Source organism: Chroicocephalus ridibundus, chromosome 3, assembly GCF_963924245.1.
Source record: "Chroicocephalus ridibundus chromosome 3, bChrRid1.1, whole genome shotgun sequence".
Lineage (NCBI taxonomy): Eukaryota > Metazoa > Chordata > Aves > Charadriiformes > Laridae > Chroicocephalus > Chroicocephalus ridibundus.
Window position 1 is genome coordinate 31,895,821 of NC_086286.1, and position 16,675 is coordinate 31,912,495.

Genomic DNA, 16,675 nt, shown 5'->3' on the forward strand with positions numbered 1-16,675 from the left:
AGGAAAAAGTTATCTGTGCACTTCAAATGAGGACAAATGAGGATTCACTGTTTAACCTGTTGGGTGCCCTGCAGGCTCTGCTGCAGAGCAGAAGCTTATCATGTGGTTTTAGTGTGCGGAACCGATTTATAAAAGATACAAGTGGTGAAACAAATGGAGAAACGTGATTTAAAGTGCTTGCTATTATATTAGAAAGCTTCACCTTTCTGTCAGGCTTCCTGGATGCCATCCATGGGGTGGCACTCAGGGTTGCCTTGATGCGGACGCCGTGCCTCAGGTTGCTGTGGTGGGGCTGTCTCGGAGCACGTTTCAGGGACATCCCTATCCCCAGCCATTCCTGCAGACTGCTCCAAAGTTTTACCAGACCTGGCTTCCTTGCTAGATGAAGAGCTGGCATACAGGAGTTCAGATACTGGTGGCAACCAACTACTTGATTCTAACATGTATCGAGACACTGGGAAGCACTCTGAAACCCCAGTATGTGTAACGTATATCACAGGCTTGAGCTTCAGAGGGGGTATAACCATTATAAAACTTCGTTTTGAAAGCCATCCTCTCTGACCTGTGTAGTTATACACCATAGATCCTTAATGTGGGTACATGGAATTATAAGATTTAATATGGAGATTTAGCGTAAGTGAGCTTCTTTGCATGCATTTCTAAGCTTGGATGGAAACAAGTTGTTGCTGTCAGGAGGGGGCTCTGGAAATGGAATCAACAAGATGACGGTGAGATTTAGTAGCTTAAAGGCAGGAAGTAGTTTTCATTCCCCTTTCTACCTTCATATCACAGCTCTTCTGCGGCTAGCATGTGACTGGGGTATCCATGGGGACCTGTTTAGTTCAAAGCAGCTTCTGTCTTGCTGTGGCCTGAGAAATATGCAAAATTTCTACAGTTGTCTTTTCTGTGACATCTTGCTGTGTCTCTGGCCATCCCCAGCCTCTGGTCTTTTGCATGGTGTACAACGGGATAATGGTTACCTCGCTACAGATACTTCAGTAGTTTCTGTTCTGGCAAAAACTTGCTTTTTTAGGCTGCCATTTGCTCATCCAGCATAATTTACTGCAAAGGGATTTAGGTTGCCTATTAGCAAGAGAGCCTGCCTGCCAGAGTAGTGAAACAAGATACATGAGTGTTGTGAAATTTTCCTGCTGGAAATTTTCAAGAACCATCAGAAAAATGGAAGCTGAGGATGCCTGATGTACAGGAGACCCTTCCCCACTGCAGGAGGCTGGGCTCAGAAATCTCCTAGGTCCCTGGTACTTGTGCTTCTGTTATTCTATGGCAAAGGAACAAAGCTGGGGTTGAAAAAACATTTAAGAAACAACTCTTTTCTGAAAGACCGGAGAGCCCAGTCATACAAGGTTCTGTTTCATCACACTCTATGCAGCTTTTGCAACTATTTGAAAAAGACTGATGAACTTCTCTGATCTATCACAAACACATGCTTAAAATACTGTCATTCGGGATCTGTCTGGTTTAGTAGTTACCTCTGGGAAAAGGGCTTTGTCCTGAAATTTTCACAATGCTGTTTTCCTTCTTAGCATCACAACACTGTTTCCTTTCCAGGAACTGACAAAAGCCAGCAGCTCAGGTGTTGACCCTGGAGAAAGTTCAGTTGACCTCGCAGTTACTTCCATAGCCTGGAGCTCTGTTAAAATGAACAATGTGTGCGTACACCCCTTTGAAAGTTTGTCTTCCACAGCAGCCTTGACCGTGATGTTTTGTCACATTTTCCTTCTTTTCTTGAAGACAGCCAAAGGGCAGCATGTGTCACCAGAGTATCAACCACCACCACAAGTGGCTAGGCATCCTCTGAGGAGCATGCTGCAATCACATCGCAGGACATGTCTGCAGACTTGCAGCAATAAGACTAGGGAACTCTAGCCCCAAGGCTAGTTTTTGGTCTGATCGTGGTTATAATAATCTTATAGAATCATTTTGGTTGGAAGAGACCTTTTAAGTCCAACTGTTAACTCTAACACTGACACGTTACCACTAAACTATGTCCCTAAGCACCACATCTACCTGTCTTTTAAGTATCTCCATGGATGGCGACTCAACCACTTCCCTGGGCAGCCTGTTCCAATGCTTGACAGCCCTTTCAGTGCAGAAATTTTTCCTGATATCCAATTCAAACCTCGCTTGGCACAACTTGAGGCCGTTTCCTCTTGTCCTATCACCTGTTACTGGGGAGAAGAGACCGACCCCCACCTCTCTACAACCCCCTTCCAGGTAGTTGTAGAGAGTGATAAGATCTCTCCTCAGCCTCCTTTTGTCCAGGCTGAACAACGCCAGCTCCCTCAGCTGCTCCTCATAAGGCTTGTTCTCCAGACCCCTCACCAGCTTCCTTGCCCTTCTCTGGACATGCTCCAGCACCTCAGTGTCTTTCTTATGGTGAGGGGCCCAAAACTGAACACAGTACTCGAGGTGGGGCCTCACCAGTGCTGAGTACGAGTATCTTACAATAATAATATAAAACCACAACAGTATTGTATTATATTATATGTGTAGTTTCTTCATTCAAAAGATCATGTATTTTTTTTAGCCTTAGTAAGTAGTTAATTTAATAAGAGATATTGCACCTCGTTAGCCTGTCAGGACTTAACGCTATCAATACTAACACCAGGCTACTAATACTACTTATTACTAACACTGTATCAACATGAACTGAATGTCACCACCATAAACTAAATTTGTTTTCTTCCTGTAGGTTTATCATGTGAAGTTACGGCACAAAAACTCTTCTACATTTTACAAATTATTATTTTACATTACTAGTTATTGCATGAGTAGACCCATTACATTCTGGGGAGTAAGATTTTTCACCTGAATAATAGCTTCAGTATTTACCATATGTAGAATGCATTTCCATCCTCTGATTTCAATTGCAGATTTATTGACATAAGGGCATTGTATTTAGAGTGAGGCTGTTTGTTCCTCTTGAAAGATAACACTGGAAGACTGAAATAACCTTAGTTAGCATTGATTTTTTTTTTTTTTTTTGTCCTGTTGTCTCCTTTCCAACCAAAAAAGCCCTAAATTCTGTCTTGTGGGAAAAAAAGTCTTGGAAGTTGAAATTTTATTTTAAAAACGTTGAGATGTGAAATTGACTTTTCAGAAAACCTGTCATATAGCAATAACTTCCCTGTGGTGTTTCTAGCAATATAACTTCTTTTGCCAAATAAAATGTAATGTGAAAATTGTAGTTACAAGTTCTTTATTTCAGGAATACTATATTTCTTAAAATCATTAATGTTAAATACTACCAGTGAAGAAATTGAGAGGAAGTAGGAGGAATCTGTCTCTGATTTGCTTACTTAGTGCATCTGACAGATGTTTAACTATAGGAATTGCTACATTCACCCTCCAAGATGAGGTCAGTACCCCTCTTGTGTGTGAGCCCCCAGGGGTCTATAAAATGGACGTAGCACCCTATGTTTATATCCATCCCTGACCAGTTGTCCAGTAAGCATTTCTATAAAACAGAAATCTGTTCATTAGATTTATTAAAACATGCTGCATGATCGCCTGCAGATAAGCATGTGTAATTCCATGTTGTTAATACCTGAAGTTTGTGTAGGTTCTCACTAATTCTGTGGGCACTGTGCAGGTGGAGAGCAGAAATATGTGAGGGCTCATCTTGAAAGCTTTCTTAAGAAAAGTCTCAAAGTCATTTGAAGGAGAATTTTCTGTGCGCGCGTAAGAGAACAAATCCTCCCTTACCCCCAGCCTCTGCTGCAGCAGAGTGGATCGGCTGCAGCTGGGGCAGCAGTGTCCCCTTCAGGGACCAGGAGTACTTTGTGCTTCTGGTTTTTGAACGCTTGGTCCAAATAGTTGCCAGCCAGCAAGGGTGGGACGTTCCTGAAGAGTAAATTGGACTTGTCCATGTGCTGAAATTGCAGTCAGACCTTCAGTATCTATGAGATCTATAGTACTTCTGGACTTTATGTTCTCCTTTATTAAGTGAATTGAATGTGAAAGTATTTCCATTTGAAAGGACATGGGGAATTACTGTTGTCCCTTCAGCTTTGAGTGAGCTAGTGAATGTGTTCATGATAATAAATAAGTATGTAGAGATGGCTTGAACCATGTGTAAATAATCATTTGGATAGCTTTATAGCGTTGGTGTTTTGTTTTTTTTTAAATAATAAAAAAGAAAAGGCAAGTGCCTGTTGCAAGCCAAATCACTTTTATCTGTTTGCATGTCAAGGGAAGTCTGTGAATACATACAGGCAGAATCTCTCTTTTAGAAAGGAATTTAAGCATTTAAAGATAAGCATGTTTTTGAAGGCAAATAAATTTGAGCCTGAGCCCATGCTACAAAGCCACCCACCATATTTGGGCTTGATATACTTTAAAATGCAATTTATTCTTCAGTGCATTCAGTAAATAGCTCATGTTAACAGGCATTACTTGTCAAGACACCTATCTCTTCTAAAACTAACCCATTCTATGAGCATTTTTTCATTTCTTTAGTAACACTATCATCTTTGTTTTCTTTAACAATATAGCATTATCTAAGGATCTCATTCTTCTCCTATAAAACAAGAAATTTCCTGTCAGCTTTCCTAAAGAAAGCGGATTCCGGATATAGTAAGCAAAACCTGTGTGTTTATTCCTTGTTAAACAAATGAAATGAACTGGAAATATTATTCTTTTAGAAAAAAAACTTAGAATAATTTCATGTTCTTTCTATGACTGTGATGAACTATCCAGCTAATTTCTGTATTCATCAGTAACAACTTTATGAAATTAAAATTTAGCATTTACCTTGCTATTTTTTATCTCCAAGTTTTAAAATTAGTTTGTTGCATGGCTTTTTAAAGCAAGGCTTTTGAAGGCAAAGAAAAATAGAAATGTAAGCATATGGGGATTTTTGTAGCTTTTTTTTTTTTTTTTTCTTTAAAAAAGACTAAAGCCTTAAAGGCAAAATCCTTTAACAGTTTCTGCCTGGAGAAATGTTGATGACAGTATGTATGCTTCTACTGTAGAGGCCCAAAATAGAGCTTGAAAATAATCCATTGAGACCTAATTTTGATGCATAATGATCTGGTTACACTCCATCCTGAAACCTGAGGACATTGTTCCTACCCCTTCTCACATTCTGACATAACTTTAGGCAAATTACCTCTCCTGCCTCAATATCCTTCCTTTGTTTAGATGTTACATAGTGCTAAAACAAAAGCTCTATTTCAGTGTGTACATACTGGTTAAAGTGTTCAGGCTTAAATATTGTACAAAAGCTCTTAAAATTAATCTTCGGCACTCAGTATGATCATTGTTCCTTTGTATTCATTGTTCGGTTAGGCCCTGTTGTAATTACTAAGGATGATGTTAAACCAGCTTTTTTTTTTCTGGAAGCTGGTTGTAGTTACGGATGACAGCAATGTGAAGGGATCCAAAAGGTGCCCAGCGTGAAAATCACTTTGTGCCAGAAGCGCTGTGGAGGTGTCAGTGTTCCGTTGCATGGTGGTTACCTGGCAGCTACACCCGTTCCTGCGAGTGCCCTACAGTTTGGCTTTGATGGGGCAGTAGCCATTTAATTAAAACATCTGATTTTAATATTTTTTTTCTTCTCCAAACACTGTCTCTGTCCAGATGCCCAGGACATTCCCTCTTAGACGTCAGCATTCTGAGCAGTAGCAAATGCTGAAAAACCTCTCTGTGCATGTAATCTCGCTCCCTTTTTTTCTGCAATATTTTTTCGTTTTTTGTATTGTCAGAATTCTGTAAGTACTCACAACATGGAGGATTAGGAATGGAAACAGCACATTGTGCTGTGCAGGATAATTCTGTCTGTTGTGGTTGGTGCTCCGCACTGAACCCTTCTCATTTATGCTGAAACCATTTTAGTACAAAATGAGACCTAGCACGTTCCAGCCTTTGTTATTTGTTGTGCAGGGTCTTTTTCTTCCAATCTTGCCCCCTTTGAGGGTTAGGGAGTATTCTGTATTATTTTTTTATCTTTTAAGTTATGACTTATATACTGAACAGATACTACAGAATTAACAGTGTTAAACGGGATTCTAGACGCTTCATTTAAACATTCTTTTTGTGTAAGTATTTATGAATTTTGTGTAATTTTGTATTCCAGATATTTCTGACTTTTATAACACTTCGCTAAGAGCTTGGAGTTAAGCCTGTAAGTCTTTTCAGTCTCTGAAATTGTAGGCAATAAGTTTGCCTGTATGTGTGAGTTTATAAAAGCAATTATATCCTATTGTTTTCCAAATAACTCAGAGTTACTCTTGGCTGCAATGAAAAGAAGTAGTGGCATTACTGGGTATAGTTTTGAGATGAAATTAGCTCTAAATTTGCCAGATCTCAAGTACCATCATATAAAGCTTAAACTTAGTGTGTGCTGCATTGACAGTATTCTCCACGAACATTTGGAAATTATCATGAGCCTTTTCTACTCCTTCTTTTGAAAATGAAAGTTAAATAAATGCATTAAAAAAAGATAAACTGAATAATATAAAGGGCTGAAGGACTCAAAATCAAACAGGGAACAGAATGTACTTTACATAAAGAAACAGCTTTTACTGAGGAAATGATAACCCTCTGTGACTATTTAGTAGAAATACTATGAGAAGAAATTGTTTATATTGGAACTTGCTTATAGACTGACTACAGCAAATTCATTTAATTTTAATTTTAACTCCTCTACTAAGAATAGAAATAGCACGATTGAGCGGTATCCTAATGATACTTTCTAGAATCTGTCATAAACCACTGTAAGACTTTTTCTTTTTAAAATATATTTAAAGGCCAGTTTTGTTTGGGATGCTAATATTCTCTTAAAGTATGTCTTGAAAACACTAGTCGGCTGTATTACACAAATGTTGGAGGGTTTCCCAAGTATTCCCTGTTTTCTGGTAGCATTTAGTGATCCCTGCTTTCCTGCTTGTGAATGAGAGAGGTTTGAAGAAAGCAACATAGCTCCCTTTCTGAGGAGATGTCTTCAGACTGTTAAATATATGTCTCTAGTGTGGCTGTTCAGTATGAGATAAATGGATTTGAATTTAAACTTAAGACTATCATTAGGGCAACTAGAAATAAGTGGTTCACAACCCTGGGTATGAGCCAGCACCGATGTGATCATCCAGTTCTGAGGCACCTGGGAAAGTTACTGCCTGGTTTGGTGCCTGTGGTCCACAACAGCCGTGTGCATCAGGCAAGACGTGGCAGTGACTTGCCTGAGGACTGTGGAAAAGCATTGCTTACGTGTTTGTGTTGGGTAATGGTGAACAAGCTGGCTGGACTTAATGTGAACTGAGTGTAAAGCTCTTGTGATTTGGTCTGCTTTGGTGAAGGCCTGATGTCCAGTCATCCAGTCTCCAGTCATGCACTGCTAATGCCAGATGCTACTCCAACCCCCCCAAATAAGTACTGCTGCCGACTGACAAGGGGGGACTCTAACGAGCTGTAATGAGAGGTGAGGTGGAGGCAGAGTCACTGCTGGGGAGTCACTGCTCTTGAACATGCAGTTCATCTGTGCATAAAGCAGGAGGTGGTACAGGAGTTTGGGCAAGTGCTCCTCTTTGGTATTCCCCTGAGCTGTTTGAGCATCCTTCTCACACACAGAGGTGCTGTTTGTGTGGAAATGATATCAATAATTAAGACCTGCCGTGGAATCTGATAATTTCAGGATTGGTGTATTGCTTGTATCTGTTTTCAAGTCAGTGAATTTCTGAAAAAGGACACTGTTTTATTGTGTAACTGTAAGTATTCAAAACCTGCCTGGATACATTCCTCTTTAACCTGCTGTAGGTGAATCTGCTTTGGTAGGGGGGTTGGACTAGATGATCTCTGAAGGTCCTTTCCAACCCCTACCATTCTGTGATTGTAAGTGAAAAATGGAATTTCATAAAAGTATTAAAAATAGAACTGTAAGTAATACAGTGTCGTTAGTTTTAAGACTTCCTTGGTTAAAAAGAAAAAAAAAGAAAAAAGTAATACTAATGTGTTTATCTAGCCAAAACAAGAAGAGGATTTTCATCTGCTCTGTAAAATTATAGGTGCTTTATCTGTGAGGAATGATACTTAAGATGAAAAAAGGAGAAAAGTGGTATTGTAGACTGATTATCATATCAAGTGTGAACTGTTCACTGTCAGAACATCTTGTTCATTTCATATAGGCAGATAACTTTTTGGGAATCCTTTCCAGGAGAGTTTAACTTTCTCACATCCAGACTGCATACTTTAGCAAATTCTACAATCTGGGTAACCAAAAGAACAGTTCTGTGTTAATATAGAATTATTTCCTATAGTAGTAACTTTTAAAAGATTTCCTGCAGCTTTGTAAAGTCAATAAATCATTCAGAAGCTGGAAACAGGAGTCTTTGGTAGGATTTCCAACTACTTGTTATGTATTCTCTGTGGAAGACAGTCTTTCTCTTGAGGGGCTATGGTATTTATTAGACATGGGAATTTTGCTTAATGCATAAAAATAAACATAATTCATAACACAAAAATAAACATAATTACTAACTATTTGGTGGTACTTATCTCTTTCTTGAAGGGGGAGCTAGCGTCATTGCTTTTTGATTGATCTTGGGCATAAATAAAAGGAGTAGCTTTGCATATAAGTCAATGTTTATTTACTGAGAGCTCACTTAGAATAGAAAAGCAAAGCCATTCTGGCCATTCTACAAATGTTTCTTAGGGTGAAAGCCCACTCTGAATAGGAAGTTTTTGTCACATATTAATGTGTAAGGAGCTCAGGCCTTTTAGTACATAAATGAATTTTCTAGTTTCATGGGGTTTAGCCCTTGCTGTGCACTGAAAGAAATTGATCTCAATTCATGGGTTTGTGCTCTGTATTTTCCCAGGATATCCATCTATTGACTTAGTTTAAGACGATTTTCTAAGAATTCCGAAGTCAATACCTTTTAATTTTACAACCCTCAAAAATCATGTTTCTTTCAGTGCTTGTAGAAGAACTTCAGACTATTATAGAGTTGAGTTGTTCTTGGACTTGTAATTTTCTTTGTGTTATTGTTAAATACTGTACTGTTGCTTGGAGAACTCATTTGTGTACAGAAAAGCTTGCAACAGACCAAAGTTGGCATCTTTAGGCCGCTGTAGTGATTCAGCGTAGCTGAAATTCAGAGAATGACAAGTGCTAAATACATTTCAAAGCGTTATGTGCAGTGAAGTAGTGAGTGCATAGATTCAGTTGGCAATGGATGACTGAATGCGGACCCCTCCAAAGCTGATATTCCATTTTGTGGAGACATGAGTGGCTCGAGGAATGCTTGTAAAATCTGTCTTTCATTACCAACTGTGTACTATTCTTCATTGCTAATTCATCCTCAGCTTTTGCCTAATGCATACAGAATACTATGGAGGTGTTAGTGATGCTTTTCAAATTAAAGCCTTGGGAAAAAATGCACTCTGGAGGATTTTTCCCAAAAGTTTTCATTCTGAGATATATCAGCTTCATTTTTTACTTCCTTTACCATTAAATCTCATATGCAGTTGAACAGGAATTGCTTAAAAGGAACAACTTCCTTCCCTTGAACATTTTACTGAAAATGTATTAGTACCAAAGTGAATTATTAGAGCCAGAAACTCAGATCTTAATCAGGAATTCTACATAGTAATCAGTTCTGGATGGAATTTTTGTTCAGCTTGATAATATGTATTTGTGCTCAGCTTTCTTGCACTTGTGTCGGCACTTTCAGAGTGTACAGGGACCAGGGGATGTTGGGATTTTTTGGTTGATTTTTTTTTTCCCCCCCTGAAGATCAAATGAGATGAGAGTCTGAGCTGTTCGGAGAATCTAACTGTGTTAATTACTGTTAAAGAGATTGTCAGTGGGCTTGATAGTGATCAAGCACAGAAGACTTATTCCCAGCTTAGCGTGAATTTACAGATAAAGGTTTAGAACAAATAGAAGATCCTGTACTAGGCAATGAAAAACCTTGCCCTTCAGTAATTGATGCTAAAAAAGAAAAAAATTACCCACAACTTAGGGAAGTTATCTTGCACTGCTATCTAGAGAGGATTATTTTTTGAAAATAGCTGCTTCTGTATTGCATTTGAGTTTTCCCATATTTGTGTCTGATACAGGCAGTGCTTACTGGTATTTTCCTCTGTTTCAGCACCCAAAGACAATGAAGAACGTGTGTTCCGGGAACGTATGCGCCCCAGAAAGCGGCAGGGTGCTGTGCGACGCAGAGTACATCAGGTTAATGGGCACAAGTTTATGGCCACCTATCTTAGACAACCAACATACTGTTCGCACTGCAGAGATTTTATATGGTGAGACTTTGCTTTCTTTGCAACTTTGAATTAAAGAGTTACCATACCCTCCTGTTTTGCTGAAGTATAAATGGCGTAGAGTAGTAGTCCTTTTCCTCTTCATTTTAGTATTACACCGTCATCAGTTTTGCAGTCATAGAAAACTGTAAAACTTCTATCACAAATGTTAGAATTTGTTGTACTTGCATTTTCTGTTGTCTGAGCCACAAAGTTCGATCTTTTCCTGTCTGGTACACACTATAAATTCTAGGTAGACAGCCAGTCTCGTGTTCTGTAGGTGCCTAAGTATAGATTTAGACCTAATATTAGACTCTTATGTTTTGCCAAGGTAACTGAATCCTTCTTTAGGTGCTTAAGTATCACCATCTTCCTCCTAGGAAATGCCAAGCTCCTGTAGATCCTACTGAAGTTAATGAAATACGGGAATATTAGCCTTCTGCGATCCAGGGTTTTGGGTACTCAGTGTACAGAGTCTTTCTTATTACAGTGTATGTCAAGTACTCCCTTTTAGAAATTATTTACGTTAGTTTTAAGTACTCGAAATTTTCAGATAGTGAAAAGTGGTGGAGACATTCAGCTTTCAGTTATTTTTCAGCTACTCCATTGATGTTTTCCAAAGTTAATTAGAGATACTGATTTGCACCTTTATACACATAAGATCTGATGTAATCCATAATTAATATTTCTTAAGAGTGTGTACAGAATCAGTCTTTCTTAATGTGAAACGATGTGAATTGTTCATGAATTCAACTGCATTCTTCTAAGAAACGTCTGCAGGTTAGACTTTAGGTTGGCTAAGTTGATTTCAAGCAACAATGTTGGCAAATGCAATCTTCTGTCTATTTAGAGGCCTGCCTGATGACTATTTTGCCAGCTTGTGGCTTCCCTCTCTATGTACCTTTTGGCTTTGCCTATTTTATTACAGTAAATGTGTCTTTAATAGTAAATGTCATATATTAAATGTGTTTTTCATTTAAAAAAATATATTCTTCATTTTCTAAAACACTGTTTTATTTTCAGGGGTGTAATAGGAAAACAGGGATACCAATGTCAAGGTAAGAGAAAAATCTACAGGGGGACAGTTTGAATATATGTAGTATGTTACATAAATAACAAGATACTTTTATCAAGCATTGTATACATACAGTGTTAAGAATTTAGCACAAATTGAATAAGTTTGTCTCAGTGAAGATATGATCTTTACAGTAAGTCCCGGTAAAATTTTTCAAAACTGTTGGTCTTAGGCAGCATATATGGAGTGGGGGCACAGTTAACATCTCCGAACAGCAGATCCTCGGTGTCTCTTGATGCACACCCAACTAAGGGGGCATATCTGCAGTTGTTGGCTTCTTCATTTTTCACTTCTTGCATTTTAAAATTGTGAATTCTTTATTCTGCTTAAGATTCTTTGTTTAAAAATGCCAGGTAATTGCAAAGACTATAATTAAATAGATGAGATAATTATAGAGGTCATCATTAGAGAAAGTTATAGCAAAGACTGCAGAAGTGCTTCATTTTCAACTCCCGTTTTTCAACTCAGTTTCTTGTGCTCTTAATTTTTTATGCAGTCACCTCTTGGGATGATGTTTTTCTACTCAGTTCTCATGTGACAAGTAGAAATAATCAAGTTAGTAATGATTTTTCAGTTACAAAAGACTTAATGAAATCTCATTGTAAATAAATAAATGCAAATAATGGTTTTACAAGCTATAATAAGAATTACTGTATTAACATACAGCAGAGGTTCCTTGAGTTCTGTGTTGGTTTTTTTTCTTACAACAATGACCAAAGCTAGAAGAAAATTAAATTCATTATTTCACTCTGAAGGTTTCTTTCTTCACTTAATGACCTTGAATCCCACAGTAGGATAGACCTTGCAATTTTTAATCATAATGGTCATATCTACAAATGTTATTCATTGATTAAGTAATCAGTATGAATATTGACAAAGCATTTTTGCCTCCTGAAACCTTTTACTGTTATCAGCTTAGGATAATGTGTTACAGAAAGAATGTTCGACTTTGTTTTTTCTGTTCTTTGACTTTTATAATGAGTTACCTTTATGTCTCTTTTTCTCTGGAAGCTTTTCAGACAGGAATTGTTTTTGCCGTTGTGTCTTATATAATGTGGAGATCATGGACTTTATCAGATAAAGAAATCAAATATGTAAAAATTGAGAAGAATTGCCATTAATATTTTAGACGGCAATTTGTGGTATTACGTGCTGAGATTTTGGCAGATAATCTTTAGTTCTCTTAAAATTCATTGGCCTCTTGAAGTCCATTATCTTCTGCCTTTGTAAGCCAGACTTACTATGAAGGACTCACTAAGTTACCAGTCACTTGCAGTCTTTCAACTTGCAGCATTTCTAGTCTTCCAAGATCAGTCTTTTGCTTTAAAATCAATCTTAATGAAAACTCATTCTTTTATCTGTTTTTTGTTTATAGTTTGCACTTGTGTAGTCCACAAGAGATGCCATGAACTTATAATAACGAAGTGTGCTGGCTTAAAAAAACAGGAAACTCACGATGAGGTAAATGTTTATAAAATACATTTTCTAGATAAAACTCTGTCTTTCATCTCTTCAAAGAAGTGTCATCTGCTGTGTTTAATCAATATATGTTATAGACTTTTTTGTGCCCTTCTGGTTGTCTTGTGATGTAGCACATACTTTGGAATGACAGATTACCATAACCAGTTCATTTACGTGGGAATTATTATACTGCAATTTATTTCTAATTAGTAAGCCGAATGCTTTAAGTCTCAGTGAGTTTCTTCCACTCCTTTTCATTTTTAATATTTGCCATTTCTGAGTTAATACGAGTTTTGTCATTTTAATTCAAAAGAAGCAGGCTGGGACCCTTTATCCCTCAACTGCGTTTTTGTGGCTGAGTCGTTAGCAGCTGATAGGTTAGGCAATGTGCTTGAGTGTCTTGCATAGACATAAGAGACTGCCCAGAGTTTGCTTGCAGTGTCTCACCTCAACGAAGACTGCATCTGAACTGTCAAAATGTACAAAAAGCCATCCTTGTGTTGAAGAAGGCCCATGCATGGTATATAAGATGGGAGTGATAATTCAAGGTATTGCGCAGCTAACAGGTTTTCCAACATAATTACTCCCTGCCTCTAACAAGCTTTTGTATATTAATGGAATTAACACAATACGTGCTTTAAGTTGTCATGCATTTAAATAAATGAAGATATCACCTGAAAAAGAAATTAGCTGCCTTCAGAACCGTAGGTCAGGGAGGTAAATATATCTGCCAATGGTACATTCTGCTCTAGATCAGAAGAGAAAACAAAGCAATCCTTTCACTTGGGTTAAAGCTCTCTCTCAGCTAAAATGGCCTTTTAGACTTGCTTGGGAGATTAATGTTAATCCCTCTGGACTGTCATACACCAGGGAGCAATGTGACTGCTGTTGTGTTCAGCTCCCTTAGAATCCTCAGCTTTGGGGTTTGCCTTTATGGCTGGGTTCATCGGGGATAGTTGCGGAAGGGGGCAGGTTTTATGGGTGTTTTAAACAGTTGTAGCCCTCAGCTGTAACCAGTGAATGCTTTATCTTATACCGAATTTTTTTGTTTGCTTGTTTTTAACAGAAAAGCTAATGAATGCTCGCTGTCCTTTTCTGTTTTGTGCAACAGCAAGGGCCTACTATCTTTCACCACAGGAGTAGATGAGGTAGTCTGTGGGTGATCCCAATTTCTTGGCCATGCAGAAAAAGTACATTTCTTAGTTTTATTGGTTAAAAACGTACATTTGTATGCTTGAAAACACCTAGTTTTAAATTACAAATCAGAGTTGTGTGTAACAATGGGTTTAAACCACTCTTTCAACTTTGATGTATAATTTGACTGAGACACTAACTGATCTCATTCTTCCTGTGCAATTCTCTACCATTTTTCATACTGGAAGCATTCTTTAATATCTGGTTCACAACCAGTGTTTTACATCCGAAACTTGATCGCTTGCATAGGATTGTGATAAAGGACTGTGTTTGGCTAGTGCTGTTTTCACATAGAGTACCCACAGGAAGATACAAAATCTTGCGTAGATTTATGTTCCCAGGCTCCAGACTGGTGGAGACTTGTATGCTTTGCTGATATAATGCTCTCATTGTTTAGAAGGGGTACTAGATCACTGGAGAGAAGCCAGTGGTAATAGGAAAAGAAAGGAAAAACATCAAAATAAATCTCCTGCTATGCAGTGGCCACTATAAAAACTTATCAATTACATCCTTTAATTAGTAAGTTATCGTACCTTGGAATCCCTGAACACAACAAATTATCATTGTCATTTCCATAATCTAAAGAAGAGTGGGATATGAAAAGGTAAAGGGGTTGTGATATATCTTAGTCCTGGATTAGTTAGGCCTCCTGCTCCTAAAACAATTGGGAGTGACTTCCTTGCCTTCCACATTAAGAGATCTTTCCTGATAGCTATGTATTTGTTGTTCCCAGAAGTACTAGGAAGTAGACTTTAGTCTTTATCTCTTGGACAACAGCAGCCCTTCCCCCTCTTTTCCCCAAATAAAGTAGTGAGAACTCTGGAGCTGAAGTATATCTAATGCAAAGATCATCATCTTAGCACAGGCCTAGTTCATCTTGTTTGAATTCTGTATGGTTTTAAAACATAGCAGGGACTCAGCATACGCTGATTATAAAGAAACTAATTAGAATGAAATATGCTGTGCTCTCCTTTTTCAGCAAGTGGGATCCCAGCGTTTCAGTGTCAACATGCCTCACAAGTTCAGCATTCACAATTACAAAGTGCCCACCTTCTGTGACCACTGTGGTTCATTGCTCTGGGGTCTTTTGAGACAAGGTTTACAATGCAAAGGTAAGGATTACCGCTTCAGAGCTTTTCTTTGTGAGTGCGGTAGACTTGGAAAGACTGGAAGTTATTCTGTCTTTTCCAGCATGTACAGAAATGCATAGCAAGTAAATAGCGGACTGCAGAAGGGATTGCCATCACTGTTAGAAAATGGTCCTTTACCCTGCCTGCCACACCAGTCAGTAACAGATGCAGAGAAGAGAGGTGCAGAAGCACATTTTGCACTTGGCTGATGTGTAGGTTTATTGCTACATAGGAAATTAGAAGTTGACAGAAAATTAGGAAGATGAGAATTTACATCCCTTCAGTTTATATGCCTTTTGTGTTTCAGGTTTGTGGTGATGGTTGTTAACCTTTTTAAACATCATTATTCCAGCTACTTTTCCCTTTAATACCATCTTCAAAAATTACTATTATGTATTGCCTAGGCTAGGCAGAACCGGTCCTGTGCGCCCATATCCAGAATAATAAGTATTCTGATACCTAACTAAATCATCCTTTGTGATGGTCTGTCTAGCCCCTCTATTCCAGAAAGCAAAGGATTCATTATGTTCTGCAGCTCAAGGTCTGTGTACTCTGTACAGTAACTGCATATGAAGTTACTGCTGGAAGGTATGTTCATGTCATTTTAGCTGACTAACAGAAATGGTTGGTTCATATCCCCTTGTTTCAAGCAGATCTATATATTCTAAAAGGGGGAGAAAACAGTACAAACACTTGCAAAGGAAAGTAATATTTTAGAAATAGTGAATAAAATACTTAAATTAGTGGATTAAGGGGAATGATGTCTGAAGATTGTTAGATTCTTAGAAAGTAGTACCTAATGGAATTATAAGCATTTTCGTTTTGTTACACGTTTACAACTGGATAGGTCCATCTTCATAAATAAAAAATCATGTTATGTACACTTCATGTATATATTTGTAAATGTGTAATCTATGAAATATATCCTTTGCAGTATTTAAGATGAGACATAACTATAGTGAAGGTCAGACCTAACGTTTGCTGAGCAGCAAGAGAAAGAAGGAATTTCTTTCGTGGTAAAGTGATAAACAGTGAGAGCATTCTGAAATTCAAGCCTTCCCTTGTGATTCCTAGCTAGTGAGTGCTGATAACATGTTAGACTCTAAATACTGTTATTTTACTACTATTAAAAAGATTTTGTTCAAATGTTATCTTGATTATGGTGAAGATACATTCAAAGAAGATTTTTCAATTCAACCTGCTTTTTTCTTTGATTGTTAGTCAGGGCTGTAGTATCTCTCCACTTAATCTATAAGTATATGAATTCACTTTCATATTCTCTCTCGAGTACTGCAGTGGTTCATTTCCTCTTAACTGTAGAAAATAATGTTATTTCTCATATGTATGCACTTACTATGTAGCAGATGCATAGAAACATTAGTTCAGAGCACCTGTGTTGCTTTCTCTGTGTTCCTAAAATGAGTGCCTATAAAAATGCAGTATTGTCTGCATGAAATCTACAGCTCACCTGAGCTGGAAATGTCATTTTCTCTGGGCTTTGTTTTCTCTCTTAACAAGTGCCAAGCAATGGTCCCTTCTTCAGTGATGT

The 16,675-nt window shown here is 37.9% G+C and overlaps 1 protein-coding gene across 2 annotated transcripts in view; it reads left to right on the forward strand.

The window, feature by feature from the left end:
* The first annotated feature begins 10,102 nt into the window (after positions 1 to 10,102).
* The window catches only part of LOC134512836 (protein kinase C epsilon type), a 115,367-nt gene continuing 108,794 nt past the window's right edge, over positions 10,103 to 16,675 (forward strand). For both annotated transcript variants that reach the window (XM_063328632.1, XM_063328634.1), the window contains exons 1-4: positions 10,103 to 10,269; positions 11,290 to 11,324; positions 12,717 to 12,802; positions 14,976 to 15,108. In XM_063328632.1, the coding sequence (XP_063184702.1) occupies positions 10,148 to 10,269; positions 11,290 to 11,324; positions 12,717 to 12,802; positions 14,976 to 15,108 (376 nt within the window). In that variant the 5' untranslated portion in view covers positions 10,103 to 10,147. The remainder of the gene's footprint in view (positions 10,270 to 11,289; positions 11,325 to 12,716; positions 12,803 to 14,975; positions 15,109 to 16,675) is intronic.